This window comes from Chamaea fasciata, unplaced genomic scaffold (genome assembly GCF_029207755.1).
Source record: "Chamaea fasciata isolate MVZ Bird 193981 ecotype frontalis unplaced genomic scaffold, bChaFas1.0.hap1 SCAF_3, whole genome shotgun sequence".
NCBI classification, from domain to species: Eukaryota; Metazoa; Chordata; class Aves; order Passeriformes; family Sylviidae; genus Chamaea; species Chamaea fasciata.
In genome coordinates, this window is record NW_027094088.1 from 53,251,145 (window position 1) to 53,267,462 (window position 16,318).

A 16,318-nucleotide genomic window follows, 5' to 3' on the forward strand; every position below is an offset into this window, starting at 1 on the left:
TCGTCCCTGAAGTATAAGGAGATTAGTTTTCTAAAGCTGTGATACTTTTCTGCCACTGGGCAGTAACTCCACATGAAAGAGTCAGGGCTGTTCAGCCTGGAGAAAAGGCAGCTCAGGGAAAACCTTATTACAGTCCTTCAATATTTGAAGGGGGGCCAATAACTAAAGATGGAGAGAGACTTTTCACATGGGCTTGTAGTGATGGGACAAGGGGCAAGAGTTTTCCACCGAAAGAGGGCAAGTTTAGATTGAATACAAGGAAGACATATTTTACAATGACAGTAGTGAAACAGTGGAACAGGTTTTCCAGGGAATTTGTGGGTGCCTCATCCCTGGGAAGTGTTCCAGGCCAGGTTGGAAGGGGCTTCGAGCAACCTGGTCTAGACGTAGGTGTCCCTGCTCATGATGGGCAGTGGGAGTAGATGGTCTGTAAAGATCCCCTCTGACTTGTGCCATCCTACAGTTCTATATACACAGAAAAAGTCTCTCATCAGTACTCTAAATTACAGAGCAGCCAGCATGCACTTTTCATGATACCTTTTTACAGAGACAGGCTGGCAAAGGAACTCACACTTAGAGCCCAGAAAACTGGAGAAAAAGGATGAAAAGAGTAGGATATAGTAGGAGAAGTAAGTGTAGGATAGTAGGACAAAGCTAGCCTGCTTTGCCATTTGGTCCTCGCAGGTTGCTGTGTGAGCTGAGGTGGTCTTCAGACCAGCTCTAACCTCTCTTATTTGCTTAAATCAGTCAGGATATGCTGCAAAACAGACAATGCAGAAACCCTGTAACACCACAGCCCCAGCTTAACAGCAATCTCTCTGACCCTGTACCTTGGAAAAAAGTCCCAAGCTCCATCCTCTGGCAGCACTTTCATTCCAGGTGGTATTTGGACAGTGTTCCTGGGAACGAGCTCTGGGGTATCACTGCCCTGTCTGCAGGAGGAAGATACTTGCCTGATGTGCATGCCGTCTTGGCACAGGGAACAAGCTAATCACAATATCCTATTGACAGTGCTCTGTGCCTGTATCCTGTCCATTTTATTCACAGCACAGATGTAGCCATGGGGTTCTGAACAGAGGTAATGCTCCTGTCAACCTTTCACCCTTTTAGAACCTCACATAGCAAAATTAATGCTGCCAAACACTGCTCCACTATTCATCTTTTAGACATTAAGGTGTAGGAAATTACTCACCACTAAGCTGTACAGCTACACACAGAGAAGGCTTTCCCTGTCTTCTCTTCTTTACCAGCAACATCTGGATGGGCCTACAGCTTTAAATTATGACTTGAAAATCCTTCAGATTGCAGTTGCCTCTTTAGGTCAATTTCACTTGGTACCAACTAACAACCACATCGGCTGTAGACTATTTACCATACTCCACCTTGGAAAATAATTTTTTTTTCCTTTAACTTACACAAGCAGTTTAATGTAGAATCCTGATTCATATTATCCTTCCTAAACTGCACACACAGATGAAAGTGATTTTGGAATGTAAGAACCGCACTTGAAGGTCACAACTGTAGAAATGTCCTTACTGTCCTTGGGATGCAATTTGGAATGTTTTAAAGAAATCTCTGAAATCATTTTACAGCAAGAAGTGAAGTGTACCTTACTGATCATGTTTTCTACAGCAACACATCTCTGAAAAAGCAAGACCCACATATAGTACTAAAGAAAAAAAAATTATTTCAAAGCTTATGGACCGAACTTTGATCTCAGGTAAATGGGTACAAATGTTCATGCATTGTGAGCAAGATCATTATTTTGCCCCATTACAGCTATCAATCACTACAAAAATCTGTAACGAACACTTTTGAAGAAATGTAAGAAATGTTTTGCTCACAGTGATATGTGCTGAATGCCCTTTTATTAGGTTGCATAAGAGAGGCAGAAGATGAAGAATATTTAGCACAGAAACAAGACAATAATAATTTCCATCCATTTTTTCAAGTGCTCTTGTGAAACCAACTGCCTTTATCCAAGTTGAGCAGGAAATGCAATTCTGGTATGTCACACTACACAATAATAAGCTGCAGTTTCTGTATTTAACCTGTCTACATGACTCAAGGCAATTGTTTCCCCTGCACCTTAGGGTATGATTTCAATGTTACCTATTTTGAGCTAGAGTGAAAACAAGTCAATATTCAATTCTCATTTTGTCCTTAACTGTAACTATTTCACTTAAAACTGCCTTTTCTTTCCAAAATGGATTTTCTCCAATTTTTGCTTTCTCCATTCCATCACAGTCATGCCATTGCCTTATGTTCCCTCAGACTTTTCCATCTCCACTTCACACATACTCCACTCCATTTTATAGTCCACTAAAAACCAATTTTGCCTCTCATCTGTCTCCAAAATTAGCAACAGAACACAGCAGAACAGTTCATTCTAACCACCTAGCTGAAAATTCCTGAAGATATCTACAGCAGAATTATGAAAATAGCCAAGACTTTCCAAACTACCACTTTAGTCTCAAAGATAGTCCTCCCTCTCCTTCTTCTAAATACAATTATATTTTTAGGAAATGTGCAAAAAGAACAGAAGACAGGTACTTAGTTGTCCTTTTTGCCTTTGAAATTTTTTCCTTTCAACTACACACTGTGTATGTACAAGAGTGAGAGAGTATATACACAATCAAATGAATTCAGAATGCCTCCCCAAATACAGCAGCTGTATTAAAGCAAACAACCTATGTGGTGATGGTTTTAAAATATCCCCTTATGTATGCATCTCTTCCTAACATCCCAGTATCTGAAAAAAAACACTGTAAAGCCAGCTCTTCTAACACTTTGCTTAAGATGTATTTGTCACTGCTAGATCTTCTTTGGCAGAAAAACCTTGGCTGAGGTACAGCTCACAGACACTGTACAATTCATTCTGCTGCCATCCATCTCACAAAAGAAAGCAGAAGAACTTAGTGAGTCATGTTAACAGACATAAGTACACAGAAGTGAATGCTATTACTGGCGGGAAACATTAACTTTGTGAGTCAGTTTCACATATTTCATCTACTTTCTTGTAAAAAGCACGATCTACTTTGGCAGGCACACAATGTGATTTATTTGGATTTCTAAGTAGCGATATTTACAGATTAATTAAAATGTTCGGAGACGTCTTTCATGTCTTGGCAAAAAATTTCCCCTTCTGTTCTACAAATATACTCTTGATATCCCAGTGGAAAGCATTTTCACAAATACTCTCAGTTAATTTAATACTTATGTTTCCAATAGTAAGAAAAAATGCCGATACTCCTGAACAAAGACTATGCAACCACTGAAGCTCAGTGAAGAGCCAGCCAATTATGCCTTTGTTTGCAGCTGCTAAAGTACATTATACAAAAAAGGAAAAAGTTACATTGCATTCCTCTGGTCTTTTGACTCCCCCTGGCTGGATGCCAGGTGCCCACCAAAGCTGCTCTATCACTCCCCTCCTCAGCTGGGCAAGGGAGGAAAACAAAATGAAAGGCTTATGGGTCAAGATAAGGGCAGGGAGAGATCATTTAGCAGTTACGGGCAAAACAGACTTAACTTGGGGAAATTAGTTTTATTTATCACTAATCAAAACAGAGTAGGACAATGAGCAAAAGACCTTCCTCCACCCCTCCCTTTTTCCCAGGCTTAATTTTACTCCCAATTTTCTCTTTCCCAGTGGTGCAGGGGGATGGGAAATAGGGGCTGTGATCAGTTCATCACACGTCTTTGCTGCTCCTTTCTCCTCATGGAGAGCACTCCTCACGCTCTTGCCCTGCTCCAGCATGGAGACCCTCCCATGGGAGACAGTCCTCCTTGAATTTCTCTCCAGCGTGTCTCCTTCCCACAGGCTGCATTTTTTCATGAACTACCCCACCATGGATCCCTTACACAGGGCACAGGCCTTCTGGAACAAACTGCTCCAGAGTGGGTCCCCCACGGGATCACAAATCCGGCCAGCACACCTGCTCCAGTGTGGGCTCCTCTCTCCATGGGTCCACAGGTCCTGCCAGGAGCCTGCTCCACTCTGTGCCTCCCAAAGGGTCACAGCCACCTTCAGGCATCCACCTGCTCTAGCATAGAGTTCTCCATGGGCTGCAGATGGATCTCTGCTCCACCATGGGCCTCCATGGGCTGCAGGTGAATCTCTGCCCCACCATGGGCCTCCATGGGCTGCAGGGGCACAGCTGCTTCCCTGTGGTCTGCACCATGGGCTGTGGGGGAATCTGAGCTCAGGCACCTGGAGCACCTCCTGCCCCTCCCTCCTCACTGGCCTTGGTGTCTGCAGAGCTCTTTCTCTCACATGTTCTAACTCTGCTCTTCTCCAACTTCAGGCTGGGCAGGTTTTTTTCCCCCTTCTTAAATCTGTTATCCCAGAGGCACTACCACTGATGGGTTCAGACTGGACCAACAGCACATCTGTCCTGGAGCCAGCTGGCATTGGCTCCATTGGACACAGGGGAAGCCTCCAGCAGCTTTTCAGAGAAGGCAGCCATGTAGCCCCTCCTGCTACCAAAACCTTGCTGCACAAACCCAGAACAATTCCTCTGTGGTGTTAATCTTTTACCCAAGCAACAGCTAAAGGGATGGAACTCGCCCAACATGTAAGATGGAAGGTTTAAACCAGACTGTGACAAAAACCTTGGCTACATCTTGAATAGTGAGATAGCAGACATGCATCTTCGCTTTTTAAAGCATGTTCAGAAGCAGAAAATGTTTGCTTACCTTCACTTACCATTACAGCATGACCCTCTGACTTTTCACTGAATTTTAACAATCCCTTCCAAAGCAAGTCCTGTACCAGAACTTGTAATCTAATGCTAGAACAAGGCAGAGGTACAGTGACAAAGCTCAGAAAGGAAAAACCTCACACTTTCAGACCACTGAAGCTAAGCATATGTTTTTCAAGAAGAAATAAGGATATGAGAAAAAGGAAGGCTGAGAATATTTCACACCCCATTTGAAATCATTCACCTTTTAACATGAAGATGAAAATTGGATATTTTTGGTTCCCACCACATACAAAAACTGCTCTTATCTGTAGCTTGAAGAGATTGAATTCAATAGCTACATTCCTTTACCACAACAGGATTCATTAGACTTCTATGAAGAAAAACAGACCCAAGTGCCAAGAAAAACTAATCACGAGTCCTCCGTTTTAAATTACATTAGCAAATTGATAAAAATCTCCAGAGAAATGTCTAATTAACTCCACAAGAAACAAACAAAAATTCCACATTCATTTAAAAAGACTAGATGGACCTATGGTTTTAAATTATGACACAAAAATCCTACAGATTGCAGCTGCCTCTTCAGGTCAATTTCAAGTCATATTTCTCAGGCTGCAAAATGGTAAGCAGGGTATTAAAAGGCAGACTTATATTTACTGGCCTAAATACACCAGTGATCACACCACCACTGTCTTTGGTAGACTCCTTGACCCAGCATCAAGTTATATGGAAAAAAATCTTATTGTTTCTCCAAGTGAAAATTAAGGCTCATTTTAACAGCTTGGGAACAATGTGTACAGTGCTTTTTTATTTATGCATCTAAATCTGTGATTTTTAAGAACCGTGTAAGGTCCTATTATCTTCAAATCAATCACTGCAGTGCTCTTCTTAAAACATGTTATTTCCATTAACATTCCTGCAGGCAGCGTAATAACAAGTCCTTTGCTAAATCAGGATTCCCAAACGGTACAAAAATTTACATCAATGACAATAAACATTCAAACTATAACAATTGAAGCCAGAGGTCTTCTTCTGCAAATCCTTATCCATATGAATGATTAAAGGCAATTAGGCATTATAGTAAGAACTGGCAATCTGTAGTACTGCACTCTCAGAAGACCATGATAATCAGTGTCTAAACATGATCCTTAAAGAAAAGAAGAATTAGGAAATCATAGCTTGCCTTGGACAAATGTGGTAGGGAAAGAGGAATGGCAATTATCTTCAGGGAGCTAAGAATGTTAGACAAAACAAATTAAGAAAAAAAATCCATCCATCATGTAGTGATAACAATTTTGGCCCAAAATAGGAAAAGAAATAGATCTTTTCCAGACTATATATGACTAAGTGCAACTAGCTCTCACAATTTAAGGAATTAGACAATTTTAGCCACTTATTGTCATTTAGCATTGTCTGGGCATTCTATAATCTCAGTCATACAGATGGTGACTTACCACATTTAAGCTGAAGCTCTCCTAAGCAGCCATAAGCATCCATGAGTTTTTCATACTGTCCTTTAATTGCATCCTTTTCTTCTGGAGCTAAGGAACAAAGAGAAAGGCAGGAAACTTAGTTATCCAGTCCCCATAAAATTTTCAAATTTCCTATTCCATAGGAACCAATGCTACCTAGGTTGATTTTTTCTCAGTCAACAAGGCTACAGTACAAAGGTAGGGTTAAAATGCTGTAAGACCATAGAGATTAAAACATGATGGGACAGAAATGCACACCTCTACACACCATCCTAGAAGAAAAAAGAGCACTCACTTTATTTTCAAATCAACCTGATTGTTAGTAAAAATTTTGTTTTATGATACAGATGCCACATCAGATCCAGAATAAAAAAGTACATAAACACATGTAAAATTTACGCTGTTCTAAAATAAGAACAAAAATAACAATCAGTCTTGCCATAAGCTAAAATAAAATAATTTTTCTTCATGTACAAAAAGATAGAGTTTATACTTCCAGACTCTCAGTCTAATTTCAGACAGAACTGGAATTTTTTTATGCAGGATAACATGATTTGATGTAGACACAACACCAGATGTTGATTTCAAGAGTAATTAAACTTATTTTAGTGAAGTAAGAATTAGTTAATAAAATAAAGGGTCAGATGCTTGTGTTATATTTGTGCATTTCTGCAACAAGTAACTTCAATGGACACATACTGAACATTTAGATATTAAGCCAGACTACTGAACAAACTGGTCACTGGCTACTTTAACATAAAACCAGCATATTTCCTGAATGAGTAAGTCTTCATTTTGTATATATTTCCCAACGAGGAGCAAGGTTAATCTCCCAAATGAGGAAAACAGACTGTAACCCTCAAATGTCCTTTTACTTCTTGAACTACAGATAAACAGCAACATAGTACTTTCAGAAATTTGCTAATAATATGCAATCTTCTGCTCCTAATTAACTTCGGCAGTTAAAAAAACTCTGAAACCTCTGGGCATAAAAAGGACAAACTAAACTGCTTGCAATGGATGGTGGAAGAGAAAAGAAAGAGACTTCTCTTTATAAATCTCAAGAGTCAAGGAGCTCAGTGAGAAGCACAGAAAACAAATAAATATCACATATATTGCTGACACTTAGAAGAGAAATGAAGGACAATTCCTCTTGCAAAATTCCTTAACAGAGGCAACCCCCAAGAGTAACTAAAACATGTTCATCTAAATTTTTGCACTTGTGACAAATAAGGAAGACTTGTTTAATGTTTTCTTAATTTTGTTTTTACTACCATAGTTTCACAACTTACATACTCTCTTAGAACTCAGAGTAAATCAGGAGAAACCAGCAAAATATTGATACCACACAAGTACCAGTGAAGCAAAGCATAAGCAGCAGAGGATGAAGTGATTTTTATTGGGTAACAGAAATCTCTGGACAATAATGATTTAAATACTCAGTAATGGCATATTTTAAGGGCTGAGAGTCTGCAAACTCAGTTCTCAGGCACTTTAAAAAACCCCCCAGTTTCACAAAGCCAATTTAGATAGACTATAACAATGTTTCAGTCTGTGAAAAAAAACCTTCCCTGTCAAGGCTTTCCAAAGTAATAAAAAAACCCCCCAAAAGGTTAGAAAAGGTGATGTTTCACTTTCCATGGCATCTTTAACAAGCAGAAAAGAGCAGCAACAATATACAGGCATTTTTTTCTTAAATCCGTTCCCTCCTTTAAAAGCGGTCTACCTCAAAACAATTGTGCTGCTTTAAAATAAAAAAGGGAAAACCAAAACCAAAATTCTTGTTTCAAATATTCCAGCTTTAGGAAGAAATCTAAAACAAGAGAAACACCAAGAGATTCAGATCTGAGACAGATGCAGGAGCTCATAAAGCTGCAGGCCAGGCACAACCTGAAAGCATTTCAAAAGTCACTTCAAAAGCATGGTGATACTCTTCAAAATAAAATTACAAGTTGGAAAGTTGGCTGTTAAAAGTGTCTGGTAAGAGCACAATCCAAAAGAATGGAATTTATTTCAGTGTGGAATTAGGCAACACACAGCCCATTCCACTACTGGCAAGAAGTACCTGCCACTGGCATGTATGGAACCTGCTGGAGTTCCCCAGGTCAAGCCAGTGGCATCACACACACGTTGGCTCCTGGCACAGCACCTCTCCAGACACGCAGCCAAAGAGCTGTGCTGTGTCAGCCTTGGTACAGAAATGCTGCCATTCTGGGCAGGCCACTTGTCAGAACCTATGCCTGCACAGCAGCACCAGCAGAGCTGCCTGGAAGGAAGGAGCAGGAAAGGAACATGCCAAACAGACACAGCTATGTCCATGGCTCATACAAACAGAGAGACCAGAATGTTTTAGTGCCTGTGGACCACATCTGGGGATGTGGTGTGTGTAAATTCTCTTTGTTAAAGACACCGATGGAACTTGAAGTCTCCTGTCCTGTTACACTCCTTGGTGTTCCACAAATGACATTATTGCAAAGGGCTTGAGCCAGGTTCATATCCTGTTATTAAAAAGAAGTATTTATAAATCTCAAAACCTTATTGAAATCTCAAATGACTGTCATCAAACCCTAAAGCATCTCGCAGAGCATTCAAGGAGTGCTAGGACACATGAGTCAGAATCAGAAAGAGTGTTGCTACACAGAGAACAAAACTTACCTGCTACTTTGTTGGATGAAGAGAGTTAAAGGGAAAAATTTCTAAGAAACACTTTAACCCTTGCAAAACAAGAGATATGCAATAATTCAATGAAACTAAGCTGCAATAAAATCAATTAAAAGTGACCTTTTCCATGCATAAAATATTTCAGAGCCAAAAAACCCCACACCATGAAAAGACATACAATTGTATTACACCATATGTCTTAACCAAGTGTGACTTACTGCTTGTAAAAGCTGCAATTTCAATTTACCAGCTAGCAGGAACTGGCCAAACATATGCAGTTTCCTTCATTCAACCCCTCCTTAAGGCTGAACCCCCAGACTTCAGCCAGAATCGGCACAATTGTCAAGTATATGGCCCCAGAAAGGTCAGCCACTGGAGTCAGAGGGTAGAGAAAGGAACTGTAAATCTAACTCCAGCACTAAGGACAGACATAGTAAAACCTTCAACTTAAAGATAAAAATTAAGGAAAAGTTCTGAAGAAAGAAAAAGAGTCTGAGATGGGGTTGTGGATTCTGTTTCTCCCTTGTGGTTTTTCAGCCTTTGGAAGTATTTTGGAAATAGTCACCTGCTTGGCTGTAGGTACTGCTATACAAATGCAATCTCAAGCATATTTCTAAGTACTTTAAGAAACATAGGTGTGGTGTCATGGGATGACTTTATTTGTGTCAGTTAGCATCTGGGGGAAAGAGGTGTGAACTTTCCCCAGAAATAGGGGAAAATAATAATCAAACAGAAATTTCATACCAAAACTCCCACACACACATTACAATATGCATCCTACCTAGAAATAACTCCAATGTCTGGTATCACATAAGTTTAGACAATTACCTCCAAACTGTGTCTTCAGTCATCTGCAGACACATTCCAAGTATTTGTTGTATTTTCAGTATCTTTCACCACTAAAATATTCCTGTTCACATTCAATCCAAGCTACACAGGCACTATGAAAGTCAGGCTGTATTCAGAAACACCATATGGGCCAAACAGTACGGAGTTGGGAAGAAGTCTGAGGTCAGTTACAGTTAAGAGAATCCAAATATTTAAAACATTAAGCAATGTATTTACCAATTTTCTAGTAAGATACATTTCTGGTTGAAAACACAACAAACAAAACAGAAAATGGGCATTTTGGAAAGATCAGTTCCCTGGTTTTCTGTATTAGATTGAGAACAATCTGCTCCTAGTGAGAGATTGTTTGCATACTTGCATGTGCATATATGAATAGATTAATTCACAAAGAATAATGGATTAAAGAAACTACCAGGTTTCTACTGGCCAGCTCCATGCTGCTGCAGGCAGTCAAGAAAATAGAAGGGAAGCCCCTAAGTCATTGCTCTGAAGTTTGGCCATTATATTTATGTGGTTTCTGCCATATATGACTCATATTTACATAGAAACTTGCAGCAGTCACTACAAACATGACCACTACAAAGAATTCATCCCTCACAACCACTACTTGTCTCCTAGCATAGAAAAAAAGACTTGTAATCAACACTGTACACTTACATGAAAACATCTTCCCTCTTCTCTGTGCCCACTTTGCATTTTGACAATAGTGAAAGAATTGCAACACACACTTTTCCCTACAATCTTAAGCAGTGAAATTCAGCCTGAGAAACCACAGCTTGCAAGTGCCCGCTGCCATCAAAACCAAGGAAGACAGGACTTCTGCTCTGTAAACTGCTTCCACAAATGGAAAAGTCCAAACACCACCAAACTTTATAAAAAGAAAAACGTCATAAAAGCTTGTGCTAGCTATATGAATATTCTGGCATAAGAGTAGAAACGAGCCATGGTGGAGGGCTCAGTGTCTTGGATAGAATGCAGTGCTCAGAAATACATTCACAGTGTGCTGTGTACAAGTGTTGGTGTTTGACTTCCACGCCCCACTCAGCAGCATAGTTGTCCACATCAATACAAAACCAAAGCTAACTGTAAACAGTGCATGTACCTACAGCACAGAAACTGCTTTCTGTACAGAAGGAGAAAAAGATGCACAGGTAAATAACTGCTACCTCTCGCTTTTGCAAGACTCTACCCTGATTTCACTCAGCTGCATCAGAGAACCACACACACACACACCTGCAACTGAAGCAGCAGAGGAGGCACAGAGCTCCTCCGCAGAGTGTACATACACCTTAACTCTATTTTTGCCTCTAGTAAAGGCTAACTTCCCAGATCTGTGGGTAAAAGTCAGGAAAAACCTCAGACATATTTGCCAAAACACTGTATCAGCTTTGGACTTCTGTGCTTTCCAGACACCATGGTCATTTAGGATTTAACATAACAGGTGACGTAACATCCTTTATAAAAGCAGCTGCAGATTCAAAGAGCTTGTAAAAAAAATAAATCTCTGCACCCTTTGGCTCTGCCCTTGAGAAAACATATTATTATGCTGAAATTCAATAGCAGAGCACTCCTGTTGACAGCTTTTCACTGAAACTACCTGCTGTAATAAAGTTAAATCACCATATTTTCAGCACTGTAGCTTTAGTTCATCAACTGCCTTGACAGCAGTCCAGAACTACCTTGTGCAGTTCACTTCAACTGCAAACAACTGAAACTGTAATGTGTTTGAAGTAGGAACAGCATCTGTATCTATACTGCCTGTTGAATTAAGCAAAAACTTCTAAATCAAAGACAATTTTTCTTCATCCTTCATGACTCTAGGTTTCTTCCACAGAATATACTGATGTTCTAGTTCAGAGAATTCCTGGAAGAATTGTTTCAGGCTGTCACCCATCCTTGTGGAGATGACTGAAGCTTTAGGATTGCCAGTGGCAAAAAAAGAAAAAAAAAGGAAAAAAAGCCTCCAGCAAAATGTGTCATTCAATTCAAAACAATGACTTTTACCCTCCACCCTACAGTGACATCATGAGAGGAGGAAGACAAACTCCCATCCTCAAAAATACTATTTAACTTACAGTAGAACAGAAAACTGTTCTATTGGCATCACATCACTATACAGATTAAGGGGTTCAGGGGTACAGAACTAGGTTTCCTGCAGTGATTTTTGATTTTTCCAAAAGTTTTTTTGTTTAGATTTCCATTCCAGGACAAGTGTTCTCATTTTATAAATTGCTGACATTCAGGCAATTTGAGATCTTTACAACACTTTTCCACTACTGATATCAAGGTTGAAAATATTGTTCAGGTATTAAATCTCTGCATGCAGTAAGGAAATTGTGAAACATAATCAATTTGCAACTAAAATTGTCATCATTATCTTTATAACATATCAAGAGAGGAAAAAGTATAAAGTCATCAATTCACAAGAGAGCATCAAATTGTTAGCTTACATATTTGAAAACGCTTATTTTAATGAGGAGTTTGCCAGAGGTTTATAGCCTGTATTGGCACTGTGTCTGTACCAGTGTGTGGTTTTTCAGATTTTTTTTTGTATCACCACTTCTTCTAGGACAATTCCCACTCCCTTTGCCACTTGAACTAGGTTAAATACAACATTTAAGTTTCTTCTAGTACAAAATTATTATAGAAGCAATTAAACTTTGTACAAGTGCAGATGTCATGCCTGTTCAAGGGCAGAGATACTTGGTAATTATGGAAAAAAAATAATGAACAATGTCTAAAATTTGTTGTCAGGCCTTCACTGTCCATCGATGATTATTTCTCTCTACAGTTCTGTTTACATGAGGGTGCAAATGCAAAACTACATAAACTGCTGTAAAACTTAAGTGCTCCAGCTTTACCAATCTACTTTTATTTAGTGTAGAGGTTTGCATAAGGCACAGTTGCATAACTACTCCTCACCACAGGTACGCAATTTTTAAGGAACTTTATTTTAGAAACAGAAAACTAGACAGAGAGGCCAAAACTAACACAATCCTAGGACTAGTATGTCTGAAACCACACGTACACAAAATTTATGTTAACCTCCCACTGTTTTGTTCTATGGTTAGTAACAACCTAAAGGCAAGTCAAACAAAACAGAATTAATGTTGTTTCTGCTACCACCCTGCTGTGAAGCTTCCTCTTCCCAATTCTTCTAAATTCACCAGCACAATACCTACTACTGGTTTTCCCTCCTTTACTGGTCCTCTGCTGCATAAACAGAAGAAGTTATCTAAACAGGCTCCACTGGACAAACTAGCTTTTCCTACAATACAGGAACCAACCCGGGACGGAATAAAGGAATCAAATGAAATAAAATGACAAAGTTATTACCATGGAGTGGGCTGAATGCCAACACAGACATGGTTAGAGTTATCTCAAGACATGATACTGGACTTCCATGGGGCAAGACAAACAGACTTTTTGCCCTACACAAATCACTACTTCAGAATCCTTCTAACACATTTTAAGAGAGACTGTATAAATTCTATAATCATAGAATCACAAAATCACAGAATCATTTGGATTAGAAAAGATGTCAAAGATCATTGCACCCAACCATTAAACTAGTATCACTGTGTTCATAATTTAAACCATGTTTCCCAAATTTCAAAGCCACACAGTTTTGGATCACTTGCAGGCATAGTAGTTCCACCACTTCCCTGGGCAGCCTGTTTCCATATGCCTGACCATCCTTTCCATGAAGAAATTTCTCCTGATATCCAATCTAAACCTCCCCTGGTGCAAGTTGAGGCTATTTCCTCATGCCCTGTCTCTAGTTACCTGGGAGAAGAGGCCTGGCTACACCCTTCTTTCAGGCAGTTGCAGAGAGTGATAAAGGTGAACCTTATCTTAACCTGAACCTCCTTTTCTCCAGGCTGAACAACTCCAGGTCCCTTACCTGCTCCTCATAGGACCTGTGCTCCAGATCCTTCACTGGCTCTGTTGTCCTTCTCTAGACATGCTCCTGTTTTGAGATAGACCAGGATGCCATTGGCAGTTTTGTTCACCTGGGCACCCTGCTGGATCATGTTCAGATGGATGCTGAGCAGCACCACCAGGTCCTCTTTGGCTGGGAAACTTTCCAGCCACTAAATCATTTCAGGTACAGCAATATAAATGGAAGATGGCAACACTGAGGGAGAAAAACACTGCTCTACGTTGATGATTCCTTTTATTAGTGAGATTTCAAATCTTTCCAAACACTGGTCACACAGGTGCCTCAGGGCTGGCTAGGTGAATACTGGAGTCTCCACTTTATTCATGCACATTGGCTTTAGGAAGTGGAGATGCTTTAGGTTTTTATCAGAATAACAAAATACAGACTAAACCCCACTGATATCAATATGGAGTTTTAATTTCAACAGGTTTTAGAACCAAGAAAAGTGAGTAAAGCGTTGCTCAGTACTAACTTTTCGCTTTCAGTTCACTGAAAACTGACACAAAAACCCCCTCTAGAAAAATGTAACACATTTATGTCCACTATTACCAAAGAATTTAGCAAGAAACAGAACCCACAAAATATTGCACAATATAAAACTCCAATAAAATAAAATAAAACAAATCAAACAAAAATCCCCACAAGTGTGGCAATAACATCTTTTCCATGACTGGACAAAATTTTCCCAGTATCAGAACAATTCTTGTGAAAATCAGCTGCCCCTTGATGACCTTTCCAGCTTTCATCATTCCTAAAGTCCCCAACACCTAAAAATCAAGCATCTTAGTCTGCATGTCCTGCCACTGTACATGGTGGAAGATTCAGATGGGTGGAGCCAGGTCCTGAGGTGACATTGTGACTGACATTGTACAAATCACAATGTACACACAGATCTTACTACCACAGTTTGAGCTGCTTGAACACGAACTCCTACAGCGCTGTGAACAGCAGCATGATTGCAGGCGCAGGTATTGCGCAGAGAACAATTTAAGAACACAGCACAAGCATGTGTTCCCCTACTATGCTTTTTGCCCCCCACATTCTCAGTCACCTCATTTTTCTGTGTCTGCATCAACATTAGCAACATCAGCCTTGCATTAATTCAGGTGTAACAAGTATCAAAAACACAAGGGGAGACAACCCTGAGCACGTTTACGAGACTCCTCCAGTAAGAGCCCGACACTCAAGTAACCAAATACCCTTCAAACCACAGGGGCACCACAGCAAGAGGCCGGGGTTTTTTTACGGGAGACAAATCTCAAGTCAGTCGTCCCAAAACATCTCTGCTGTGAGCTGGCTGTCTTCACTGGTGATTAGCACCTGATGTAGCTGAGTAGAAACTTCCTCAAGAGGCAGGGGACCTCATTCCTTTACCTGGGCCTTCCTCTGCAGTCAAGGCTGTAGAGGATAAGTCTTGTACATTAAAGGCGCCCTGTGCCGAGACCGCACCGCCACCAGGCAGCCGGGGGGCCTCTCCTGCTTCTTCTACCCCGGCTGCTGGTGAGGAGCCTAAAGCCACCCAGAGCAGCGATGGGACACGGATCAGGAGGAGATGCTGGCCAACCCTCCGGGTACGGCACGTACACCGGGGGTCATCCAAATGCGCCAGCAAGTGGCCAAGCCTGGAGGGTCGGGGTGTAAGTGAGGCGAGGCGCTCTCCGCAGCCAGCATCCCACTGGACTTCGGTCTGCGGGTTCCCCTTCTTCTCTCCATGCCACAGAGGAAAGTGCCCCAATGCTCCCGGCCATCGCCCGCTGCCGTCGCACCCCAGCGTCCCTTCCCAGCAGAGGTGCGCACCCACGGACACGCCGGCTCCGCGCTCCCACGGACACCCCCGTGCCCCGCGGCCGCCCCCGCACGCACTTACTGAGCGCCGCCACGGTGCCGGCCTCCAGCAACAGGCAGTCCTGGCGGCTGCGAGCCTCCAGCAGGGCGCTCGGCCCCGGCTCCTGCTTCCAGAGCAGCCGCAGCCCTTTGCTCAGAGCCATGGGAGCCGCCGGCCGCGGGGAGGAGGGCGCAGGGGTCTCGGTGGAGGCGAAGGAGCTTCCTTCTCGTCGGGCGCACGGCGCGGCGCTCGGGGGCCGCCAGCAACCCCGCGGGAGCTCCTCAGGGCGCTCGGCCCCGGTCCCGGCCGCTTCTCCCAGGGAGGCGGGCCGGGAGGGCGGCCGTGCCCCGCTGCCGCTCTCCGGTCACCTCGGCAGGCCTCCGAGTGCCTCCGCTGCGGGGGCGCCCAGCGCAGGGCGAAGGAAGCGGAGCGTCCCCCGCGGGCGGACCCGCCGCTGCGTCCGCCTCCTCGGGGAGCCCCGGCTGCGGCCGGCGGGGCGGGAGCGACCTTCCCCTTTGCTCTCCGCCCTTCTCTTCCCACCCGCGGTAAACTTTCCAGAGTCAACTTTGTCCCTCTGGCTCCGAGGCTCCGGCTCCTCCTCCTCCGGGACAGGTAGAAGCCGCCGGCGGGGCGCTGCCCCCGCCCTGCCCGCGGGTGAGGGGAGGAGCGGCGGCCGTGCCGCCGAACCCGGCAGCGCTGTGGGCCCCGGCCCGGCCGGGCTGTTCCCGGCCCGGCCGTTCCCGACTCGGCTTGCCCCGGCCCGGCGGTGCCGCTCCCCACCCCCGCGGGTGGCGAAGGTCGCCGTCGAGCCGCCGGGAGCGCGGGCGGCCCCGGCAGCGCCCTGAGGCGCCGGAGTTGTTCCTCGGCC

General features: G+C 42.7%; 1 protein-coding gene across 1 annotated transcript in view; it reads right to left on the bottom strand.

Annotated features, from left to right (window-relative positions):
- SYNJ2 (synaptojanin 2) overlaps positions 1-16,042 on the bottom strand; it is a 66,859-nt gene extending 50,817 nt beyond the window's left edge. The window contains exons 1-2 of the mRNA XM_066179025.1: positions 15,493-16,042; positions 6,155-6,241 (exon numbers count right to left, since the gene is read on the bottom strand). Coding sequence (XP_066035122.1) covers positions 6,155-6,241; positions 15,493-15,613 — 208 coding nt within the window. The 5' untranslated portion in view covers positions 15,614-16,042. The remainder of the gene's footprint in view (positions 1-6,154; positions 6,242-15,492) is intronic.
- Positions 16,043-16,318: the final 276 nt, after the last annotated feature.